Source organism: Tenebrio molitor, chromosome 4 (genome assembly GCF_963966145.1).
Source record: "Tenebrio molitor chromosome 4, icTenMoli1.1, whole genome shotgun sequence".
In the NCBI taxonomy this organism is placed as follows: domain Eukaryota; kingdom Metazoa; phylum Arthropoda; class Insecta; order Coleoptera; family Tenebrionidae; genus Tenebrio; species Tenebrio molitor.
The window spans coordinates 345,451-367,773 of NC_091049.1; the positions used below are offsets into that span (position 1 = coordinate 345,451).

The 22,323-nt window shown below is 34.5% G+C and overlaps 1 protein-coding gene across 4 annotated transcripts in view; it reads right to left on the minus strand.

Moving 5' to 3' along the window:
- LOC138129954 (potassium voltage-gated channel unc-103-like) overlaps positions 1-22,323 on the minus strand; it is a 94,545-nt gene that overhangs the window by 33,967 nt on the left and 38,255 nt on the right. For 3 of the 4 annotated variants that reach the window (XM_069046292.1, XM_069046290.1, XM_069046291.1), the window contains exons 6-8: positions 18,695-18,789; positions 18,479-18,627; positions 18,071-18,151 (exon numbers count right to left, since the gene is read on the minus strand). In XM_069046292.1, coding sequence (XP_068902393.1) covers positions 18,071-18,151; positions 18,479-18,627; positions 18,695-18,789 — 325 coding nt within the window. Of the gene's footprint in view, positions 1-9,500; positions 10,188-17,791; positions 17,918-18,070; positions 18,152-18,478; positions 18,628-18,694; positions 18,790-22,323 lie in introns of those variants that run through there. The other variant, XM_069046293.1, reaches the window with a different exon arrangement.

Sequence of the window (22,323 nt, forward strand, 5' to 3'; positions counted from 1 at the left end):
ATTACCTCCACAAACCGTCGTGAAAAACATATTCATAAATAATTCTAGCGAACGTGTACCGGATTTCCTGTCAACTTTTGTATTCGACACCTGAACAACAAGCTCTACTTCGAATAGCTCCACCATTTTAATTCTGCAATCCCACAAAAGCCGGAATTTCGCGCGAGTACTATGCCTCACAACATGGGAGACCCCATCTTAGATCGGACGTCCACAACAATCCAGGACCTTGTCGTTACTCGAGGGATTCCTTACGCACCGATAAACAAAGAAAGCGGCGATGTTTTACACACGACCGATGGATCCTTGCCAAGCGCCGGGGAATCCGGGCCGCGCTTCCACCGTCGCCTTCTCGTTCCGGGCTGCTCCGGGCATTCCTCACTTCCAGGGCGCGAAGCCGAATCCCGAACGCACTTTTCCCGTTTTCACCAGACACTGTCGCACGCGTTTCCATTCATAATGGTCAAATCGCGGGATGGGAGCCGAGTTATTGACGTTGTGTCTTGGAACGTTTTAGTTTGATACTAAACGGCCAGAGGAGAGGCTTGATTCTGGACCGGAGTGCGCAGGGATGCAACAGGGGGCGAATTCGGAAGGCGGCGCAGTTCGACGGCGGCGACACCGGCGGCGGGACGTCTCACGTGCGCCGCGTAATCGGCTCGTTCATGAATTAGGTGGACGCCGAAGGACGTATTTACACTCTTGGGGGAGGGTTTATTTCGAGATAAGGACTGAGCTCGCGATGAATTTTTTACTGGATACTCAAACTGTCTAAAAATAATCTACCTATTTTTAATTTTCGATGATCTAGGCTCACTAGACAAAGCAGCACTTTGAACGAAAAATTAAAAAAAAATAACACTCCCCACCTTTGCTTTTGTTTATTAAATCTAGCTCACAAAAAACGATCATTGCAGTCTTAATGGACGCAATCACCGAATAGATAAATAGATAAACACACCAGACATTTTCATAAATTCCACTTTTATTAGATTCTTGTATTTAATTATGCTTACCTATTGCTTACCACAGCCTTGTAATTTATTTTACTAAGAACTAAATTAACAAAAACATTATGAATAAATTCTTCCTAATTTTGCTTTGTTCAACGTCAGAAAAAAAAACTTGGCACAACCCCAAAACTCGGAAATTAAGTTATTGGGAGAGTAAAAGTTTTTCAATAAATTTTAAAGAAAGGTAATTTATTGATTATTATTTGTAAGTTTTGCTTGTTTCAAAAATAGAAGAATTTTGCTAAAATATAGCATAGTATAGTTGGTTAGAGCGTTAAGAAGAAAACTATTTTTATAATGGTTGAATATTTTAAGAGTTTTTAAATTTAAAGAACTAGAAATAATTCTGTGCTGTGAGATCAGAAAAGATAGTTCAATAAGACATTTATGGTTCTGATATACATAGTTTCAAATTCTTTTAAATGCATAAAACAGCGTTTTTCAAGAGTTTCTGGTAGGAAGTTAATAATTACTTGCTTAGAATTTTCTTGTACGTGTATTTCAAAAACATCCTCATGGGTCATGGCATAGTAAATGGCAAATTTTCTTGACACGCCATGATGTCAGAAACATTTATAAAAACCCAGTATTTACCCCGCAAAGTGGTTTTACTTTAATCTTTTAACAAGCAGTTCTTATGTCACAAAAAAGTCCAAAACCTCAATAGGTTTTTTAGTAATTCATTTTAACATTTTCAATAAGCTTAAGTAATTTTTAAGCAATTTTATTTTAAATTGGTATTGATACAATGATTTGTCACTTGATCGAACGTTTCAAGCAGCAGGATCCACAAGTGATTTATTTAGGGCCTCATCAAGCCCTACTTCTTTGCAGACGACGACGGTAATGCAGAGGCGGTTTCTCGGGAGCAATATCGGATCATGACAAAAAATGTGTACGCTTTGGGGTAGAAAATGGTTTCGAGATATAGTTTTAGCTGTTGAGACACTTTTCCCAAGCAAATAAACAAAATGCTGTTTCTAAATTTTTATAACGAGTGTCTACTATTACAGATAATCTAAATAATGTTTGCACTGTAAATTTTTCAGATAAGTGTAAAACAAAACGTTCTCATAAGAAACTAATTCACCACTCAAATTAATATATTGTTATTTGACAAACGGTCTGTACATTATTTCACATAAAAAAAAAAAATAATCTTGAAACTTAGAACTATACAGGGCGTAATCGAAATACACGGAATAATTTTAACCACGAGCTACTGGCTTCATGGAGAACTCGGAAAAAATATTTAAAAAATTCTATGTCAAAAAATAAATTGACGTTTAATTTTTGAAGTACAATTTTTTATAGTTGCTTTTAGTCTTCTACGTTGTCCCACAAACTCGTAGGTAAAATTTCGGCACATTTTTAAAATACACCGTTGTACGAGTATGTCATATTTTATAAAATGTACGCCATTTTTTAAATATTTTTTCCGAGTTCTACATGAAGCCAGTAGCTCGTGGTTAAAATTATTCCGTGTATTTCGATTACACCCTGTAGATCTACAGCAATTATTTTTCCATTAAGCTTCCATTTAATTGGTTACCACATATTTTAATTCCTTTCCGTGTTGAAATTCATCTTTGCGTTTCTCAACTTTCAGGCAGAACTATTCAATTTAGTTTTTCCATTCCAAAAATTCTGCACTGCAGATCTGTTCACTCGTCACTCCCAAACCATCATCACGTGGACAAATTTTAAAATTTTTCTTTTTATTTGTTGCGTAATATTTACATTAAACTCCTATTTCAACTCACTATATGGAATAAGAGCACCAAATAAACAGAAAACAAAATACGCAGTATTTTTTAATTTAAATTGATGAAGAGAGTTTACGGTTTAATCCCCGCAGGTCTCAATATTTCAACTGCTCATCCGAATTGTTTGTGTAAGTCCCTGTAATAATATTTGTTTAAGTTAATTTCATTACAAAAAAAAAATAAATTAAAATAAACACTGAATCAACCAGATCTCAAAAGCAAGTTATTTTTTATTTGTTAGCTTAACGTTAGTTAAAATTAAAATAAGATAACGTGTGATAATTTTCGTTCACGAGAATAAACGTGTTGAGGAACAAAAAAGGTGCTGTAAACCACAAAGCAATCGTAGATTTTAATGGAGGAGGGTTAAAGAAAAGATTCGGAGAAAGCATTTTTAACATTTCCGAACGTGAAAAATGATCGTCGAACCGGTGGAAAATTTCTGTCATAATCATCAAGCACGATTCTGAACCAATTTAAGTTGATGTTTTTTCACGACCGAGCGATAAAAGAAGTTTTGCTTGGCTTGGCAATTACGAGAAGAGATAAAAGCTCACTAAAAATCGGGATTCAAGAAATGAGAAAAAAAACATAGACCAACTAATTATTTAAAAATTTGAAAAACTAGTGGTGCTATTATTAACACATAAATAAAAAATATAGTTACTTTGTCTTAAGAAAAATCCAATGACTTCGTAGTTTAATAAATCGCATCTTAACGTAAAAGAAGTTAAGAAAAGAAATGCAACAGAAAACCTTATGAAATAAAATACGAGTATGATAGTACATATACAGGATGATTCTGAAATAAGTTTGGGAAAAAAACCGGTAATTGGTGATAATGAGAAGATGTTATAGTATAATTTTTTTTTCATTTTCAAGATACAAATGATTGAAAATTTGGGCCTGATTATCTTGGTAGTTTAGCAACAATAATAATGAAAGGTAAAAGGTGCCCGTCAGTCACAAACTCCTCTCGATCATTTCCATGGAAACATTTACAAAACAGTGTGCTTGCACCTACGACCTTATTGTGGAGTTGATGTAAAAATGATTGCTAATGAAATGAACAAATTCGGACAAATTTTCCCTATTCATAGGCGTTGAAAATACAAGAATATAGGGTAATTTCCATCCTTTTGATTTCACCTTCAAAAGTCATTTACGCAGAATTAATTTGTGTGAACGATACTCCACACTTTTTTTCCAAACTTAATTCAGAATCATCCTGTATGCGCGTGTGATAAAAAAATGGGAGACAAGAATAATTTTTATTATTTGAACTAACAAATTAATTTTTCTTTCTAGGATCGTCCAAAAAGTGAGTGTTCAATGCATTTTTCACGGACGACGCACAGGACTGAACTGTTGTTTATCGTTGTTTTTTTGTTCGATCGTAGAAAATATGCAACACGTGCAAAAAGTGTTATTGCACTTGACGTGTTGTCTCACTAGCCTGCGGCTCTTGGGACAATTTTCACGTCGCGTGCAATAATCATTCACTTTTTGCACTTGTTGCATAAATAACTATTGTACACTGACCGGCACAAAAAACGACTCACTTTGAATTTTATTAATATAATTAAGTAATTCATTGTCTTAGAAAAATTTTTGGATATCATGTTGTATTGATAAGTGTTATTTAAGTTATTAAGTTATTCTTTGCCAAAGAATATCCGACAAACAAAACATTAAACACAGCAAATAAAATTTTAATGAAAAAAAAAAATAAAAGTAATCTTTTAGAAAAAATTTTATGTTATTAAAAATTGCCAAAATTTGAACAGCATTTTGAATTAGTATCCCGTATTGTCACATTAAATCTTTTAATACGTAAATCAACCGACACAAACATAACGTGGAAGTAACGTAAATTTTCTAATAATTTATTTAAACAAAATAATTCGATTGCCATGGTGACCATAGCACTCCCGATCATTGAAAATATCCCAATTTAACTATAATAAAGAAAAATAAGCACAAATATAATTTCTAGATCATTTATTAAAGAAATCATAATGAGTCGTTTTTTATGCCGGTGAGTGTATTAACAGATTCAAACGCAAACAGCAAAAAAATCTGCATTAACAAATTAAGAACAATTACAAACATTTTTTTAAACTATTTTTTATTAACACTTCTCATTTCGCTAATGGAAGTACACACTTCTCGTAACGAATGTATTTGTTGCTTTTCAATCAAACCTACTCAACACACGTAGAGTTTTTAATCATTTTTAATTAGGGCCCGACTGTGTGATCGTTTTGTTTGTGTGGTTCTTGTTTCTGACGCAGGTTCTTAATGTAATTAATTTACAATATAATAAACACGTGGCTTCACCCTCGTGTTGGCGGAATCATAACATACGAAGCAACCCTAATAATCATGTTTGTTTGTATTGTACGATGTGACAGATCTCCTTGTCTTTGACATTTTCCCCCGTCATGTTTACTACCAAACAGCCTCTTCATAAAATCAGTGACGATCGTAAAGACAATACCTATTTGTTATGGCTTATCTACGTTGTCGGAATACCGACTTCTGTAATTGAGATATTTTTTTCACCACAGAAGAAAAAAAATCATTCATTATTTATGTCTAAAGATGTATTTTTCAAAATTAAACAACGATTAAATCGATTTGCATGTGTCAGTATAAAGTGTTGCAAGTACTATTCCGGACACAGAATCTTGGCCACAACTGACATTTAACTGACAAATATGTGTGAACTGGTCTTTATTGAATACAGGGTGTTATTGAAAATTGTACAGATATTTTAACCACGAACTACTGGCTTCATGTAGAACTCGGAAAAAATATCTAAAAAATTCTGTCAAAAAATAAAATGGCATTTATTTTTTGAGCTACAATTTTTTTTAATTGCTTTTAGTCTTCTACGTTGTCAAACAACCTCGTAGGTAAAATTTCGGCACATTTTAAAAATACACCCTGTATATCATATTTTATACTTTTATTTTTTTATTATTTTTATCATCATTTTCTAATATGAATTGACATTGCCCTATTGAGTTGTTCCGCGATATTTGGACCACCCAGTATAATACTTATAACGGGTGACTATTAAAATTTTCACTTGGAGTTGGCTTTGAACGAGTTTTTATTTTTCCTGTTACTTTAGACACACGCAAGAACGAACGACAAACGTCGGTCAGTACAATTGAAACATAGTTTTGAAATGTCAAACTTGTCAGTCTAAGGTGCAACGGAAAAGAAAGAATGATCCATAGTCAACCCAAAGTGAAAATTTTAATAGTCACCCGTTACAATTTTAAAAGGTAGGTTTTATACAAATAAATTACAGACAACTGTGATTTATGACGACCTGTTCAAGATGGTAACATAGAATAATAAAAAACCTGTTACGTTCCTACACTTTTATATTTCTATTTTGACGGTTGTTCTAACATTATTTCATGACTTATTAACTAACATGTGTTCAAAAATGTAGTGGCCGTGCGGCACTTGCTTTTGTTTCCGATGACGTATGGCGTAGTCAAAGCACAGATGTCAAACGTCACTGAACCAACAAGCAGCGGTGTGAATTATTTCTTTGCGAAAATAATTCTTTCGGGGAGTAACCAACGAGAGTTTCCCTTGTGTTCTTAGTGCGACTTGATGATCAATGATGCAATTGACATTAAAGTGAAAATGAAGTTATGTGCTTGAAGGAAATGTAAAGCAAAAAGTCTCATTTTTTGAACGCTCATTACTTCAGGCGAAATCACAATTTGTCCGCGTTCTGGTGCTTTGATTTATTTTTCTTTGCAGCAATTGCAGCAAAATTTTAGCACCGCACGATTAATATAAAAATGACTAGGTGTCAAATACAAATAAATCACAGCCAGTACGATGTTAGAAACTTTATATAAATCCTGCGTAGTCCTTTTTTTTTTCTTCCTGAAAAAAATGTTTCCTTCACTCTTTCTTTTTTACATTTAATACTTATTAACTTCTTATTATCATTACGAGCATTTTTTTCTGGCGTGACTCCCAATCTAACAAATCGATGTTGGTGAAAATTGTGTTGATTTATGCAAATTTTCGCCAAAGTAAAATATCCACGTCCTGCAAGGTCCCTTAAAAATACATATAACCGTCAGAGGGTCGACAACCTCGTGCGCCCTCGACATTGCCACACCATCCATCAAATATCGTCCTAATTGATTACAGGTTAGTCGACTTAATTGACAGTCGCCCTTGACATTCATATCAACCCCACAAGTCATTCTTCCCCATCCCGACCCCCATCCTTGCCTATTCGGAAAAGCCAACCGTTCCGTATGCGACAATAGCCAAGTCGCCTGGCGACATTCGACTGCGACTATTATTCTACGGAGGGTTCGTCGACATGCGCCCTGAAAACGACCCCGTTTATCGATTCACCCTTTACACAGTGAATTTTCCCCCGTTCTGTATCAATTCATTTAGGTGTTGTGACCGCTTCCTGCGGCCACTTTAATTGTCATTCAGCTGTCAATCGAAGATTACAATGCAATTGTTCGAGAAAAAATTAAGGAAAAAGAAGTTTTTATGAAGACGTGCCGATCTGGCGGGCGTTTCTGCTGGCGGCGCCGGGACAGAGTAGGCGGCGAGCCAAAATTGAAAATTTCCAAATATACAAGTCTGAAATATGAGGCGATGAGAGCGATTGAAAGAAATTAACCGGAAGCAATATACGTAAATTAATACAAAATTGACAACTTATTGATTGATTACGCGACACAAATTTTTAATAAACTAGGCAAAAATTAATAGGGATTTTTTTAATTTTTGAATTTTTTATAAATCAGTTTAAAATTTGTAATGAAATGTGTTATAAATATGTACCTATATATCTATACACATTAAATGTAACGTTTCCAATATCTGTAACATTTTAAATTTATCTAGTGTTTAAGAATACGTGGGAAGATTGGGGCAATTATTTTGCTTTTCAAGAAAAATTATGGAATTCCCTATTCATTTTTGCCTAGTTTATGTTAGTTGGAAAATTGGTTACTGCAGAAATCTAACCACAATTATTTCCAGCTCATGCAATTTGCTCGTGCATTTCATTAAAGTTCAAGGACAACAGATATTATACCATTTGAACATAAACCACTTAAATTCTGTTAATTTAATGATATAATTTCACAGATATTTTGTGTGCAAACGATACTGAAATGTAGCCTAATAAAATTTTAGTCTAATAATAATGGTTCCCAGCAAATTAGATTAATACAGAATGGAGTTGCAGAGCTATTTCAGTTGCTTTATTCTTCGGAATGTTTCTGACAATCATTGTCTTGAATTCTGAATGATACGTGTATGTGTTAGGCATTCTAGAAAGATAAAATTATGAAATTTCCTCCTAATACGTGACCAAACCAAGTTGGGAAAAAAATTAGACTGTCAAAATAACATACACATCACAGAAATGCTGTACATTTTCGTCCTTCGTATAATTATTGCCATCGCTGAGCTCAGGTAATAAACACACGCAAAATCAAAAAGATACATTTTAGTTCCTGGTCATATAAAAAACTAGGGCACCATAATATTTCGCTTAATAACGCTAGAAATAGTGAAGAACTTAAAACCTTGGTTACAATTATTAAAATCGTAGCAACAATTGTTTTTAAGCTTGGCTTAAAAATAAGAAATGTCGGTACAAACGGCCACTAGACAATCTACGGCAGATTAATACAATTAATAACAGCAATTTACATTTTATAAATAGATGCGAAAATTAACTAATGAGGGATGATCCAAAGATCCCCGAGAGCATTAGTATACCTTCATTTAGAAAATTCAAACGAGAGTTTTTTCATGAAAGCTCCTTTTTGTTTGCGTTTTAAATTTTAATTGAAATTAATGGAATGCTAGTCACACCTCATATGGATCTGCCTTGCATTAATGGAAAACTTGTGAAATGCAAAACGTATGTGTTAAATTTTTATTTGTTATGGCAACGCAACGGCGTTACAGATTTTACATACAGGGTGTAATCGAAATTAACGGAATAATTTTAATCACTAGCTACTGGCTTCATGTAGAAAAAATTCAAACTATTGTTTTAAATGGCAACGAGGCAACCTACTACAAATACAAATTAGTCAGTTCTATCAACCTTGATTGCCGTTTTCTGATTTGATTACAGATTTCGACTTAACCAATCATTATAATTGAATTTTTGTATTATTAATTTTTCGAATGTCATTTGAACGAAAAAAAACTCTCGGTGACAAAAACTTAAGATGAATAATATCCCCAAAAAGCGCCCGTATACTAGCGCTCTGCGGGGATCACTCAAACTACACTTTTGAACAGGCCGGTTATAATACAGCAGGTCGTGGTAACAAATATTCAATTGAAATGTTCATCAAGTTGGCTTTGACTTTATTTTTTAAAAGACAACAACATCATAAATAAGTGGACAAACTATAGCACGTCAGGCCCGATTTTTTTACGACGGACGTTCTCACATCATAAGAAAGTTTACGAGGCGACCCCGAATCCATCAAAGACAAAATTCAAATTTCATTTCATCAAGACCAAGAGAGAGATTTATGTCTTTCACCACCAACAAACGCATTCGTTCTGAAACCTCCACCGTTTCATCGCCAAAAATAAACGCGCTGACGTGGAGCATCGTCGATCTAGTCGCCCTCGTCAGGCCTCCTTCCCTTAATTAAAACAGCCATTTCATTCCACGTCTTACCTCCTTCACGTTCTTCGACACCCTCTCCTGGTGGTTCTTCGACTCCATGTAGGCTTTAACCTCGTCGACCGCGACATTGTTCGCCTTGAGAAAGCTCTTCCGGATGCGCGGCTTGAACGCGTTTGCGTCCGCGTTGCCGTTATCGTCGCCGTTCTCCACGAAATTGATGTAGACCTCGTCCTCGCTCCTGACGAAGTCGTCCAGGCTGTCGGCGCGACACCGCACCCGGAAGAACGCTCCGTCCAGGCTGCCCCCACTCTTCGGCGAGATCTGGCACCGCCTGTACCGGTGGATGAGCGAGTCGCTGCGGCTGATCTTGCAGCCGCGGCATCGCCTTCCGCGCTTGGAGGCCTTGCCCGGAGAGTTGTGCTCGAAGTCATCGATGATCTTCTTGATGATGTTGATATTTTCGGTGTTGACCTCGTCCATCTTCTGGTTCTTGATCAACATGGTACCGGTGTCACATTTTACCCTCGCATTTACTTTTCCGGCACTTTCTCTTATCCATCGGGGCGAACTGCACCACCGCACCGGAGGGCACGTTACATGTTAACCGCCGCTATTATTTACGAACTGCTGGACTGTGCGTGTCTCTCTCTGCTGCACTCCCACCGAATCGGATCAATTTTGCTCGCAGCAAACGTCAAAATTTTTCCTTCATCGCATGTTTATTCGCGGGGACGCATCCTGAAACGGGACCGGTGTAGGGGACGCAACGCCGCGCCGAACGTTTGGGGGGCGCTGGGTATAGTGCAAGGGTAAAAATAATCCATAATGCAAAGCAACTGCTCGGTATGGTTGTAACAGCCGTCGACTTAATTAGATCACGGCCATTTGGTCATTATTCGTGCTTTTGGGAGTTGCCTCCGCTATTTTATTCGACGCAATTTTTTTAAAGCTTCACATGCGAAAACAATTTCAGAGACTGCGTGGAATCGATAATGTGTCATTCACAGGTAAAAAACAACGAACTTGCTACGAAATTGCTACTGAAAATCGAGTTTACACCATTGGAACACGAAGTGCAGGCTGTTCAGTTGTCAGCGGTCCACAAAAGTTTGCTACATTTCATTAACGGGAGTAGTGGGCGTGTTACAACTAAATATTTGATGCAAGGGTGCAGACAAGCGAATTAATTCATTTTTGACGATCATGCGAATAGTAAATACATTTTATCATAATTTACAGAAAATTTTGTAATGTGGCGTCTGGATATATCCAGTAGAAAAAAGTTTTTTGGCTTGTATGTCAATACATTTCCATCAATATCCAATATCAATTTTTCCTCGATCTTTTAACAAAAAGGGCTAAATTGGCCATCTTTTAAAACATCTTTTTTCACACTTTGCTCAACAATATCCCCCTTGTTAGGTTTTGTTGTCCTCATTTAGTAGACTCAAAATGAGTATCAAGACGCTCTTTGATCTAAATGGGTTTGTCACTTGACATTTGTTTTTGATTTTTTATTTCCTCCAGTAGTACTATTGCCAGCACGGAATTTCGGGCAGACTTAAAATTTGACTGATATAAGATGTGAAAAAGGCTTTAGGTGCTAGACCTAAACCTAACCTCATTTTCTACTATTGTTACATGTCATTTTGAAAAACTGCATTCAGCAATCCTGAAAAGTGATGTGATTTTCCGAAAACTGAACAGTCTTTTATTAAACTTTGGAAATCAATCAAAATTAATTATTACGACATTTATGACAATAAAGCTTAGACTATATTGTTTTTTTTTTAAATGACATAAACTGCTGCCCGAAATACCGTGCTCCCCTCTGTACAACAATCAGTTTGCACAACTTAAATACACACGTAAAAAATAATTAAAAAAAAATGTCTAGTTTAAGATGTACCAACAAGTTTCTACATAATGTTCTACACTTACAACAAGATGAGGCTTTACCTCACTGTAACAGAAATATGCAGAACAGAATATTGCCCAATAAAATTACGCAAAAATAATTAGCAAAAAATAACAAAAAAATACATTGAGCATTTTCATGAAAATATGTTTTTGTTAATTTGCTTAGTTTTTATCATTTTGTTGTTACATACATATTTACTATTAATTGCAATATGATTTTTGAATAAAAATGCAAATAAAACAACTGCTTGATAAAAAAAAGAATATTTTATTCAAAAAATAGAAATTACGGCAAAACGGCAAAATGCCGAAAATAGGCATATACAATGTTAATAAAAGTGGCCTTAAAATTAAATTTTACATTTATATCTAGTGTCAAAAACGGTAGTTGGCATTTAAAAAAATAATTAAGTTTTCGACATTTTCTGATTATCAACTTTGAAAAATTGCAGTAGGCGTGTGAAACATAAAAAAGATGTCACTAGTAGCGCGGAAGATCGGCCAAACCTTTAGCAACTCTATTAAAAAAAAATCAATTATTTATTTTCAAGGGTTCAGAAGTTATAAATTTTTCAATGAAGCCCTGCAACTCCACTTTTTTGCGAAAAAGATGTAGGTCAAAAACGATGACAGAAGGACGTTCTAAACTCAAAATTTAACGTAGAATCGAAATTTGAAATCAAAATTGGGTTTTTCCCACAGACAATTAAACTATAGTAAGACTGTCAAGTGGGATTACATTTTCGGGGACGCGCTCAAGTGGCGCTGCCCGAGCGTTAGGCCAAACTAATGTATAACAAGTTGCATATCTGACTTTCTGTATACCTAGTTGCCTATTTTTTTTTTCAATTTGATTTAAATTGATACTTATTAAAAAAAAATAGAAACGACTAAATAAGTATTAAACATTTTAATACAAATTCTAACATATACAACAAATTAGTAGTTCATTAAACGAGTTTGTGTATAAATTGGGATTTTTTGGGCATGAGTGGGTTAGTTTAAGGCGAGTGAAACTGAATTGAAGGGTAGATCTAGTTCAATAATTTGATCTTGCGTTAACTTCTAAAATTTCTGGAGATAATTTTAGAATCGTGCAAAAGATTTTTTAATTTTGAAATTGTTTTTCGCTGATATCGGTCCATATAATAAATGTTTCTACCTTTTGAAGTACGACTACTAACTTTCTTGCATTCAAGTACTTGCAACACACTAGAAGATTTTGTTGGGTGTCTATTTTGGGCCTTGGGCATAACAGGAAGGATTAGATTCTCTACAGTGGGATTTTCAGTAATCCTAGAATTTTCAATTTGTTCAGCTGGTCTAACATTATTTATTGAAGTTTGTTTGTCTTCACGAAGAAAAATCGACGGCAGGGCGTATTTATGGAGTTTTGTTTTTTGAGTAAAGAAATTGTTGCTAAAATGTTTCTCGCAAATAAAGGCATTATCTGTTTTGAAGGGTGGTGCAACATTTACCTAAAGCTTCTATCCATCGTTTCCTTTGTTCTTCTAATTTTGGATATTTAAAATGTTTATTTTTTATCGCCGATCTTGTTGTTTACAAAGCATTTATGTTTAATTTTTCCCATATCCAAATAAATAAAATAAAAATTGCGATCTGAAAAACCATATTTCGTACTTTTTCAAAAAGAAAAAAATAACTTACCAAATAAAGAGATAACGAAAAATTATCTCAAGAGACTGGTTTGGAGTAATTTATTTTGTAGAACAATTTATAAAATTTATTGACTAAACCTTGACAGAAATTAGAAAATTCAAAATTACTGATGACATTATTAATTAATATTCAAATCAATCTTCTTTTTAAACGGAAATTCCCGATCGGATTAACGAGTAAATTCGGTAATTTAGTTTGGCCTAACGCTAGAGCAGCGCTAGTGTTGTCAGTGTCTCCCATGTTTTATACGGGTTTTGAAAGTCTTAATTCTGTTGATGGTCTGTGGTTTTTCCATTAAAAAAAAAAAAACAAAGATGGCGTCGATTTCCGGTATTTCCAGAAGTGTCACCATTTTGAAAGTATTTTATTTGATTGTAGTCGGCTACCAATTTTCGTATTAATACGATTTTTGGAAATCAAAAAGTTTCTAGCGAACGGGCTACGTGAATCACTCTGTATAATTAACTTTGTTAAAACATTAATTCTAATTTAAATATTGATTTTTAAAATTATAATGCATACTACTTGTAAATGTGACGGCACCGGTTTGATCAATATGTGTTAATTTTAGAATATTTCTGCAAAAGCATTGTTACTGTGGCAATAATGTTTACTTTATTTACCTAATGTGAACAAGTTATTTGTGTATTAAGAATGAAGCCAGTTTTTGTTAGTTATTGTCTATTAAGACAATAATTATAGTTATTAAGGTATCAAGGGTGTTAAAAGATTGATAACATGCGAGGTCGGCAGAATGAAACCCTAGGGCCTCTGGTCCGAGGGGAGTACACCGACCGAGGGCGTATCATTATAACACCCGTGGTGCCTTCAACGTTTAATGTCCGACTAGTTTCGTGTGTTTTTGAACTGACAATAATTTGACTAATTTATACCAATCAGTCAAAAATTGTTTGCAAACACATTAAACCTGGTCGTAACTATGCATCAAAGAACTTATAACGCCCTCGAGCCTGTTATTTAAAGATAATGTCCTAGGGGATTATTTCTACAGTAACGTATCAGAAAACTGGGTCATTATCGTTCGATAACAATAAAGTCGTACATTAAATATACAGGGTGTCTCAGCTAAAAATTTGAGCCTAATATCTCGGTTATTTTCCAACGGATTCTTGAGAAATTTAAAATGCAGATATTTTAAACAGTGAAGAGTAAAATCCCATTAATACAATAACCCAAGTCGTAAAAACGTAATTTTTACATGCTTTTTTAAAATGTTGAATCACTTAATGCTGTAAGGAGAAACTCGTCCTTGACAGAGGTCTGGTTTGCAAGAAAAAAGAAAAAAACCGTGTTAAACGTGGCTACAGATGCACAAACGTAGACGCGTATGAAACAAACGCGCACCCTTGCCGAATTTTGGTCACCCCTCTTCGCACAAGCGTGACATATTTGACATTTATCTTTCTAACCTTACCAACACTTACAAAGTTAAAGACAACATTTGGACGTAATTTATTATACTGGATACTTTAATTCTTCCATAAAGGACTAAAATACGATGGGGATATTTTAGCAAGGTAATTTAGTTCACGTACGCTTCCTGTGTCTTCAAATAAATTGACGACTCTCTGAACCTTAAATTTTGTAAAGCCTACATGAGAAAACGAACTGTGTCATTGAAGTTCTTACGACACTCTCCACAGGCAAACATTGTTTCCTTTTTCAACAATACTCAAATTTCTGCAAATATTGTAGTCTACTTCTAGAGTATTTTCTAATTTTTGACAGATTTTAAACTTCTCATCAGTTGTTTCAAAAGGTAACTGCTCAAATACCTTCACAATTTAGATTAAATTTTTAACAACAAAATCTAATGTTTTGGTTGAATCAAACGAGTGATTTATTTAATTGTTTGTGTAGACACCTATTTTTTAATGTTTAACAATCTAATAATAATTGCGCTTAATTTTCAATAAAGGAAATGTATGTAGTAAAATTACATTTTTTAACTTGAGGTAATTTTATTATTACTAATTAAACCTTCACCGTCTAAAATATCTGTATTTTAAATTTCATAAAAATCCGTTGGCAAATAATCGAGATATTAGGCTTGAAAGTCTTAGCTGAGACACCTGTATAAAAACTCCATTTGATTACATATTATACTCGTATATTTTTTTAAATTCGTTATTACATTATTGGAAATGGGAATTAATATTAAGTAAAAAAAAATCGCCATTAACCGTTCAAATAAAATTGAATTGAACCAAAATAATTTAGAACAGAGAGTTGATTAAAATTTAGTGAATTTGAAAAATTATTTTGTCTAAACCACTAAACAGTGGTGTGAACGAAGTCTTGGATTGTCTTGGATAAATTCCAATTTACTTGGAGTGTAATAAACTTTGAGAAAAATAAAACAAAAAATTGGAAAACATAACACGGTTGCGCACTGTTTATAAACCAAGGAACAAACATGACACCTACACAATACGTCTTATCGACTAGATGGCATGAAAAAACGAGGCCAAACAACTCGCCACGAAAATAGTTGTATCGATAATTCTTGATATTAATTTCAATACGAACTCCAACAATATCAAACAAGTTCACGGATAAAACATGCGCTTGGTATAGTTGTGGCAAGTTGTTCAAAGGGTTGACACTTGCTCTGCACTAATTTAGGGTCACATCATTGCAAAATTTGATCGATAATTCTCTAGCGTAATTTACAGAAGATAATCAACACGAAGTCGCAAGGGAAATGCATCGCACAGATTCTGCTGACTGTTGGTGGTTGGCTAATAAAAAGAAAAATGTTTGCAAAATGTCAATATTTTTCATCCCATGCGGTCCGTTGTTTTGTCTACGACAGTCTGTATTGGTAAATAGTTAAAAGGTAAATAAACGAAAAAAAAAATGAAGATACCCGACCGCCCATATCGACACACTGTCAACTTTGAGATCTTTCTTAGAATGTTTCTTAGATAAGTTTTGGCGAAACAAGACTTTAAGAAAGATATGAAAGAATAAAAACTGATTTCATTCAGTAGACACCGAACCACCAATACAAGAGTAACAACCAATTTTCAGAATTCGATACTTGCTGGGAATTATCTTCTATTTAATTTAAAGCAGCAAACTTGCAAAGATTGTCCCAATAAGTCACAAACTCTTTACCACCTTACAAATTGATACAAACAGTCTTCCTGAAAGTGTCTGCAATAACTTCTTTCTACGTTTTTTTCATTATTTCACCTACATGTACATACAGGATGTTATTGAAAGTTGTACAGATATTTTAACCACGAGCTACTGGCTTCATGTAGAACGCGGAAAAAATATCTAAAAAATTGTATCAAAAAATAAAATGGCATTTATTTTTTGAGTTACAATTTTTTTTATTTGCTTTTAGTCTTCTACGTTGTCCTACAACCTCGTAGGTAAAATTTTGGAACATTTTAAAAATACACTCTGTATATCATGTTTTATAAAATGTACGCCAATGCAATTAAAAAAAAATTGTAGCTCAAAAAATAAACGTCATTTTATTTTTTGACATAGAATTTTTTAGATATTTTTTCCGAGTTCTACATGAAGCCAGTAGCTCGTGGTTAAAATATCTGTACAACTTTCAATAACACCCTGTATATTCGTGTGGCAAAAAAATTGAAACAATCACAAACTGATGTCACAATTTCTCTGTTTTCAGTATACTTTTGTATCTCAAAAAGAATTGTAAATTTCTTTTATTCCTAGGGAAATAAAATTTTCAAACTGAATTATTTGTCCGAACGTATCTACATTTTGTATTCTTGAATTCTTAACGTTGTTTGTGGAAACGTTCCGTTCATAAATATTAAATCATTATCCTTTAAAAGAAACCTACTTTGCAGTTCAAGTTGAAACAAACAAGCTCTTCCAGATTGGAACAGTAAACACAACCAAATGCAAAACTGATTGCGCAATTTTTCTACGACGAAGCCAGTTTCAATGGTACGAACAACAAACAAAACATAAATCTACGGAAACAAATAGGTTCACAATTAGCAGCTTTATTTAAATGAAGTTGCGTTACAAACTTATTTATTCATAGAAACTTTGTAAGCAGGGTAAACTGTTTTCATTAATTCGCACGACTATTGTTTAAAGCTTTCTTCAAGATAAAATAGCATTGCTTTTAGCAGTTTTGTAAAATACGATGGTCACGCCACTGAACACCCTGCACGTTTGAAAATAATTCTAGCATTGATAAGGTATCAGAATCGTAAACAGATCAGTTTCTTCGATTTAAACGTCAACAGCAGTACAGACTCGTCCCGTAACTCAACCCCTGCAATCCTCGAAGCTTATCGAGGAACGATCCAGCTATTATTCCTGCGCCATGCAATAAAACAAAGTCTCAAAAATGACGAAACATCGACTCGAATTGAATGAATCAGTCGATCGCGCTCGCATTTACTACAATACAGAGAGGCGGCGAAGAGAAACTTTTAATTGTCTCATCGGAAGTTTAATTGTGTGAGGGTGTGAAACCGCCTCTGAAATATTTCCGAATTGGCGTAAACGAGTAACGTTTTGTCGAGGATGGCACTGCAGTGACCGTGAAAGTTTTGCTTTGTCCTTGCCATGCAATAAAGCTCTAAACTATACCGAGGAAGGATAATGAATAATTGGTGGATGCGCCGGGCGAATCATATTGTGCAAAATGCGTGGAAGCGATACCTCATCTCAGTTACCAAAAAAACAATGAAAAAAATAAAAATGAAAACTCATATTACAATTATTGAATCCCGAAGGTAGTCCCCTGACGGTAAACAAGGGGGCGGCGACGGCAAGGACGGGCTGAATAAAAGCGCGGATGCAATGCCTTTGTCTTACGGTAAGGCGAAGTGATCCGCTTTAGGAGGCGACACATACTGCTAGAGCTTCCGCCGACAGAGCTGCATAAGTCGGCTTTGTTATCGATCGTGGAGGGGGCGGCACGTGCCGCCCCCCTTTTCCAAAAAACGCGAGGGATGGCGCGTGGGGCGTGCGCACTCGCGCCCCAAATCACTTACCTGAGCAACTTTCTCGCCCATTTTGGGTGTGTGAATGCCGCTCTGGAAGTATTTAGCCGATCCATTGTCTTGGAAGGAGAACTGCAACGAAATTGAAGAATGTGTTACAGGGTGCTGGCGACAATGGCGGCTTTCGTCGCGACGCTAGCGACATCTGGCGGCGTCGACCCGACACGATTACAGGTTTCTGCATGCCCGTCAAATTTTCGCCCCGGACAACTAAATCGTGAATTCCGCAATTTCAACACAGGATGCAGTTATTCCACAACAAAGCCCCTCCCCGAAAGAACTACGCAAAAATTTCGTATTTACGCAGAAGCCATTGCGTGCTTCTCGGGGACTGGAAGCTTCAAATCAAAGTCCCTCAGTGCTCAGTAATGTAAATTAAAAAATCGAAAGCGCACTCACCTGAGGACACACTTTCTGCTTGAGAGAGTCGGTGGGGTTGCTCAGGCTCGGACTTTTCCTGTCGTGCGATTGGGGCGCAGTCCTGTACCTCTGCAAATCGCTCTCCGACGACACATTAGGAAACTGTTTGCTCAAGTGCGGTTTGTTGGCTGCGGAAACAAGGACGTCGTTACATATTTATGAAGTATAATGAAAATGAAAGAAAAACACACTTACAAACACTAACAGTAGGATATCCTGTCCTAAAACACTGCCTCCTAGCTATAGCATCTAAACTTGTCGCATGCGATACCTTATTTGGTGTTTGGTGCCTAGAAAAAATTACACTTGTGAAAGTCCGAATGAATTTTAAATGGACGAAAAAATTTATGAAGAGCGGTTTATCTTTACGTTACTCTCTTGTTCAATTTTAGGTCGCTTGGAACATCAATAATGCACATTCAGATGCAGTCGGGGCCCGCTCTTCTAAATATTTACACATTACATGATCTGCAAATACAAATAGGTACTCGTCCTGCTGCGATAATGGTTACACTTAAAATAAAATTATTGGAGTAGCTGCTGAAAATGAATGTCTGACAAAAATTATTATTTAGGACAAAATCCAGAGGGTTCGACGACAAACTATACATTAAATGGATATTTTAAGGATTATACGTTATTGTTGCAATATTTCTCTCATCTCAAACCCTCTCCTACAACTTGAAAATTCTCGACGGTTATCCAAGAGTCTTGGAATCATAAATATTCAGTTTCAATGTTTGCTTGTTTCCAAAGTTAATTTAAAGAAAAAGCGTTCCAACTTTTACACCGAGTGAATATAAAAAAGTGCATGTCCAGTGTAGTCTAGGGACACTTAAGTGAAGTTGTAACACGAAACCAATCAGCATTCGCCAGTGGAGATGTGTACCTACTTCTCTAAGAAAAGAGTAAAAGTAAGAACTACGGAATACCCTGTTCACATATCAAAGATCAACCAGAAGTCATCGAAAGTGCACGTCGCAACGCTGTTGAATTTGATCTAAGGAGCTAAGGATTAAGACCATGTTTAATTTTTTATTCGGTAAGATATTATACAGGGTGTCCCAAAAATGGCATACTAACGGTGCACTACGATGTAGAAGAGATTACCGTAAACATCAGAAAAATGTTTAAAAAATTCTATTGGACTTATTTGCTGATTTGGCGGTGTTTGAAAGTGGCACTTAACAGGTCAATTATTTCGAAATATATTTATTAAATTGTCATGACAGCTACCTCTAATCGTACATATTATCACAAAGTACAAGATCACTCACTACCAGTATCTAATCCTACATAATATAGAATTTAGAAGCTTTGGAAATCGAAAAAATTATTTTAAATCCACTACGGTAACATTGCAAGGTAATGTCGTAAGAGTATATCTTTGTTTATATTGTATTACCGTTAATAATAATAGCAAAATTGATTTTTTTGTCTGAACATTTTTTTCCATATTTTTTTCACGTACATTTAAACATCCTCGATAAGGTAGTAAGTAGTTAGTACGCAAATTTTGGGACAGCCTGTATTTAAATTTTTCTAAAGCATCACTTTTATAAAACTAAACTGTTGTTTCAGTGGTGTCAACTTGTATTGTCTTTAGTTACCACGTAGGATCATGGAGATATTTGCTGATTAACCAACATATCATAAGTCAACAGGTGGTGGATATTTGATATATGAATATACAGGTGTTTTTGAACACATTCACAGAAAATACTGTGACGACGGGTAAAAGGTTTTAACAAATGTTTTAAATTATGAGTCTTTTTTTAGAGATAAAAATAACTAAAACATTATTGGAAATTTGGAGTACGCTACTGAATTAAAAGTGATTCATAACGTAGTCCTGGTTGCTTAGCAACAATAATAAAATAATTAGATAATTATTGTATGATAATAGTCTATTGTACAACTAGTTATGAAAGTCATATTTTTTTCAAGAATTTACGGTTTGATTAACGAGGCGGAGCCCGAGTCAATCAAGCAAATGAGTGAAAAAAAGAGATTTTCATAACGTGTTGTACACCTTTGATGGTAAATTTCAAATTTGCCAAATTTCATTGTTACAACCAGATTCAGTCATTCTTGTTCACACTTTTAAACACCAAAACACAATGAATGCTTTGTAAAATGTATTTTTGGTTGCATTTTTACCTAGTCAGGCTCATCATCTTTCGTGAATAACCCTGTTTATTCGTATGAAGAAAAATACAGTTAAAATTCGAATAAATAAATGAAAAACTACGAGTATAAAATTGTAAAATTTAGGATGAAAAGTAAAAAAATAAAATAATTATGAATTTTATTTGCAATAAACAGTTTTATAATAAGTGTTTATCTAATTTGCTGTTTTAACAAAGCTGTTAACACATTCATTTTGAACGCGTTATTAAATCATTAACACATCCGAAATCTAGAAACTTTTTCAGTTGGTAACACACATTGCCGGCAGCAAATTTACTGTGGTATTCTGTACTATTTGTCGTATTTCTGGATAATTCATATTTGTTTGCAATTTCACTTGCGAAAAATGACAATTATGTTTAGTCTAGATTCAAATTTAAAATTTTACTTTAAATATCAACTTTTAAATAAAAATGTCACACCATTCCATAAATTACCAAAATTGATTTTATTAAATATTTATTTTGATATTTAATATCCAAATTAGAAAAAATAGCATAAACAGCACTCGTCATTTACAGGCCTCCTGCCTGTCGCAGTCGTGCTGCAAATCTGACTCGTGTCTTAATATGTATTAAGTTTTATAAAACTCATGTCTTACTTTTAATATAATACTATTACAGCTTATAATATTCTCTATCCAAAGCCTATTTAGTTCTTCAGAAAAAGATTTAACAAAGCATTATTTTTATTCATTTTAATTGTATAAACTCGTAAGGCCAAAAGAGTTCACGATACGTAAAAATGTACTAGATGAGAAATGTTTTTAAGATACTGGTGAGAGTTGATATACTCCGTACTCTGATAGATTGCACGTTTTTTGACAGAAGACAGACACAGAAACAAGCATGGCGGGAATTAATCTGCAAGGTTGCAACGGTTTTCTACATAACGTGAAACAATTCACATGGAGAGTTTAGTATTTTTCACTGCGTTATGTTTTGGAACTAGAATTTAAAAACGTGCAATCTATCACCGTACGGAGTATACAACTTTAATTGTCTAATTAGTTATTTATCACTATGTGATATAAAAAAATTAACTGTTATCTATACAATCTTTTTTAATAGCTAGTGATGTCCTTCATTACCCTACAATAATTGTGAATTTCATAACCTTGAGGAAAGAATAATTTTTCAATTAATTTAAGCGCATACTCTTCAACTACCTCTTTTAATGCAGCAAAATACAACGGATTTGACTGTAGCATTCTCAAATAATGATTTTCAATAATTTCAATAACAAAGATCGTTGATGCCTGGAACCCTCATACATGACCATTAATCTTCCAATTTCAACAATAACAATTCACAAACAGTTGGCTTTTGATGGATCGTTTAAAGAAACTTTCCCAGTTATATTTTTATGAAAGTAAGCTCACATTAAACTTTGAAATTACAACGATGAAACCTCAATTATTTTTTTTTCATCTGATTAAGTGGTAGGGATAAAAACTCAACCCCACGCACAGAAAAATGAATACATAAGTTGCGTACATAATTCTTTGCAACATTTTTGTTTCTGTGAAATTATCGTATTGCCGTTATAACTTTTTATCTGCTCCGCACACATAAATTGACCAATGAGAATCAAAGCCAGAATTTTGCTGTCAAATCCACAATTATTGTTTTAGG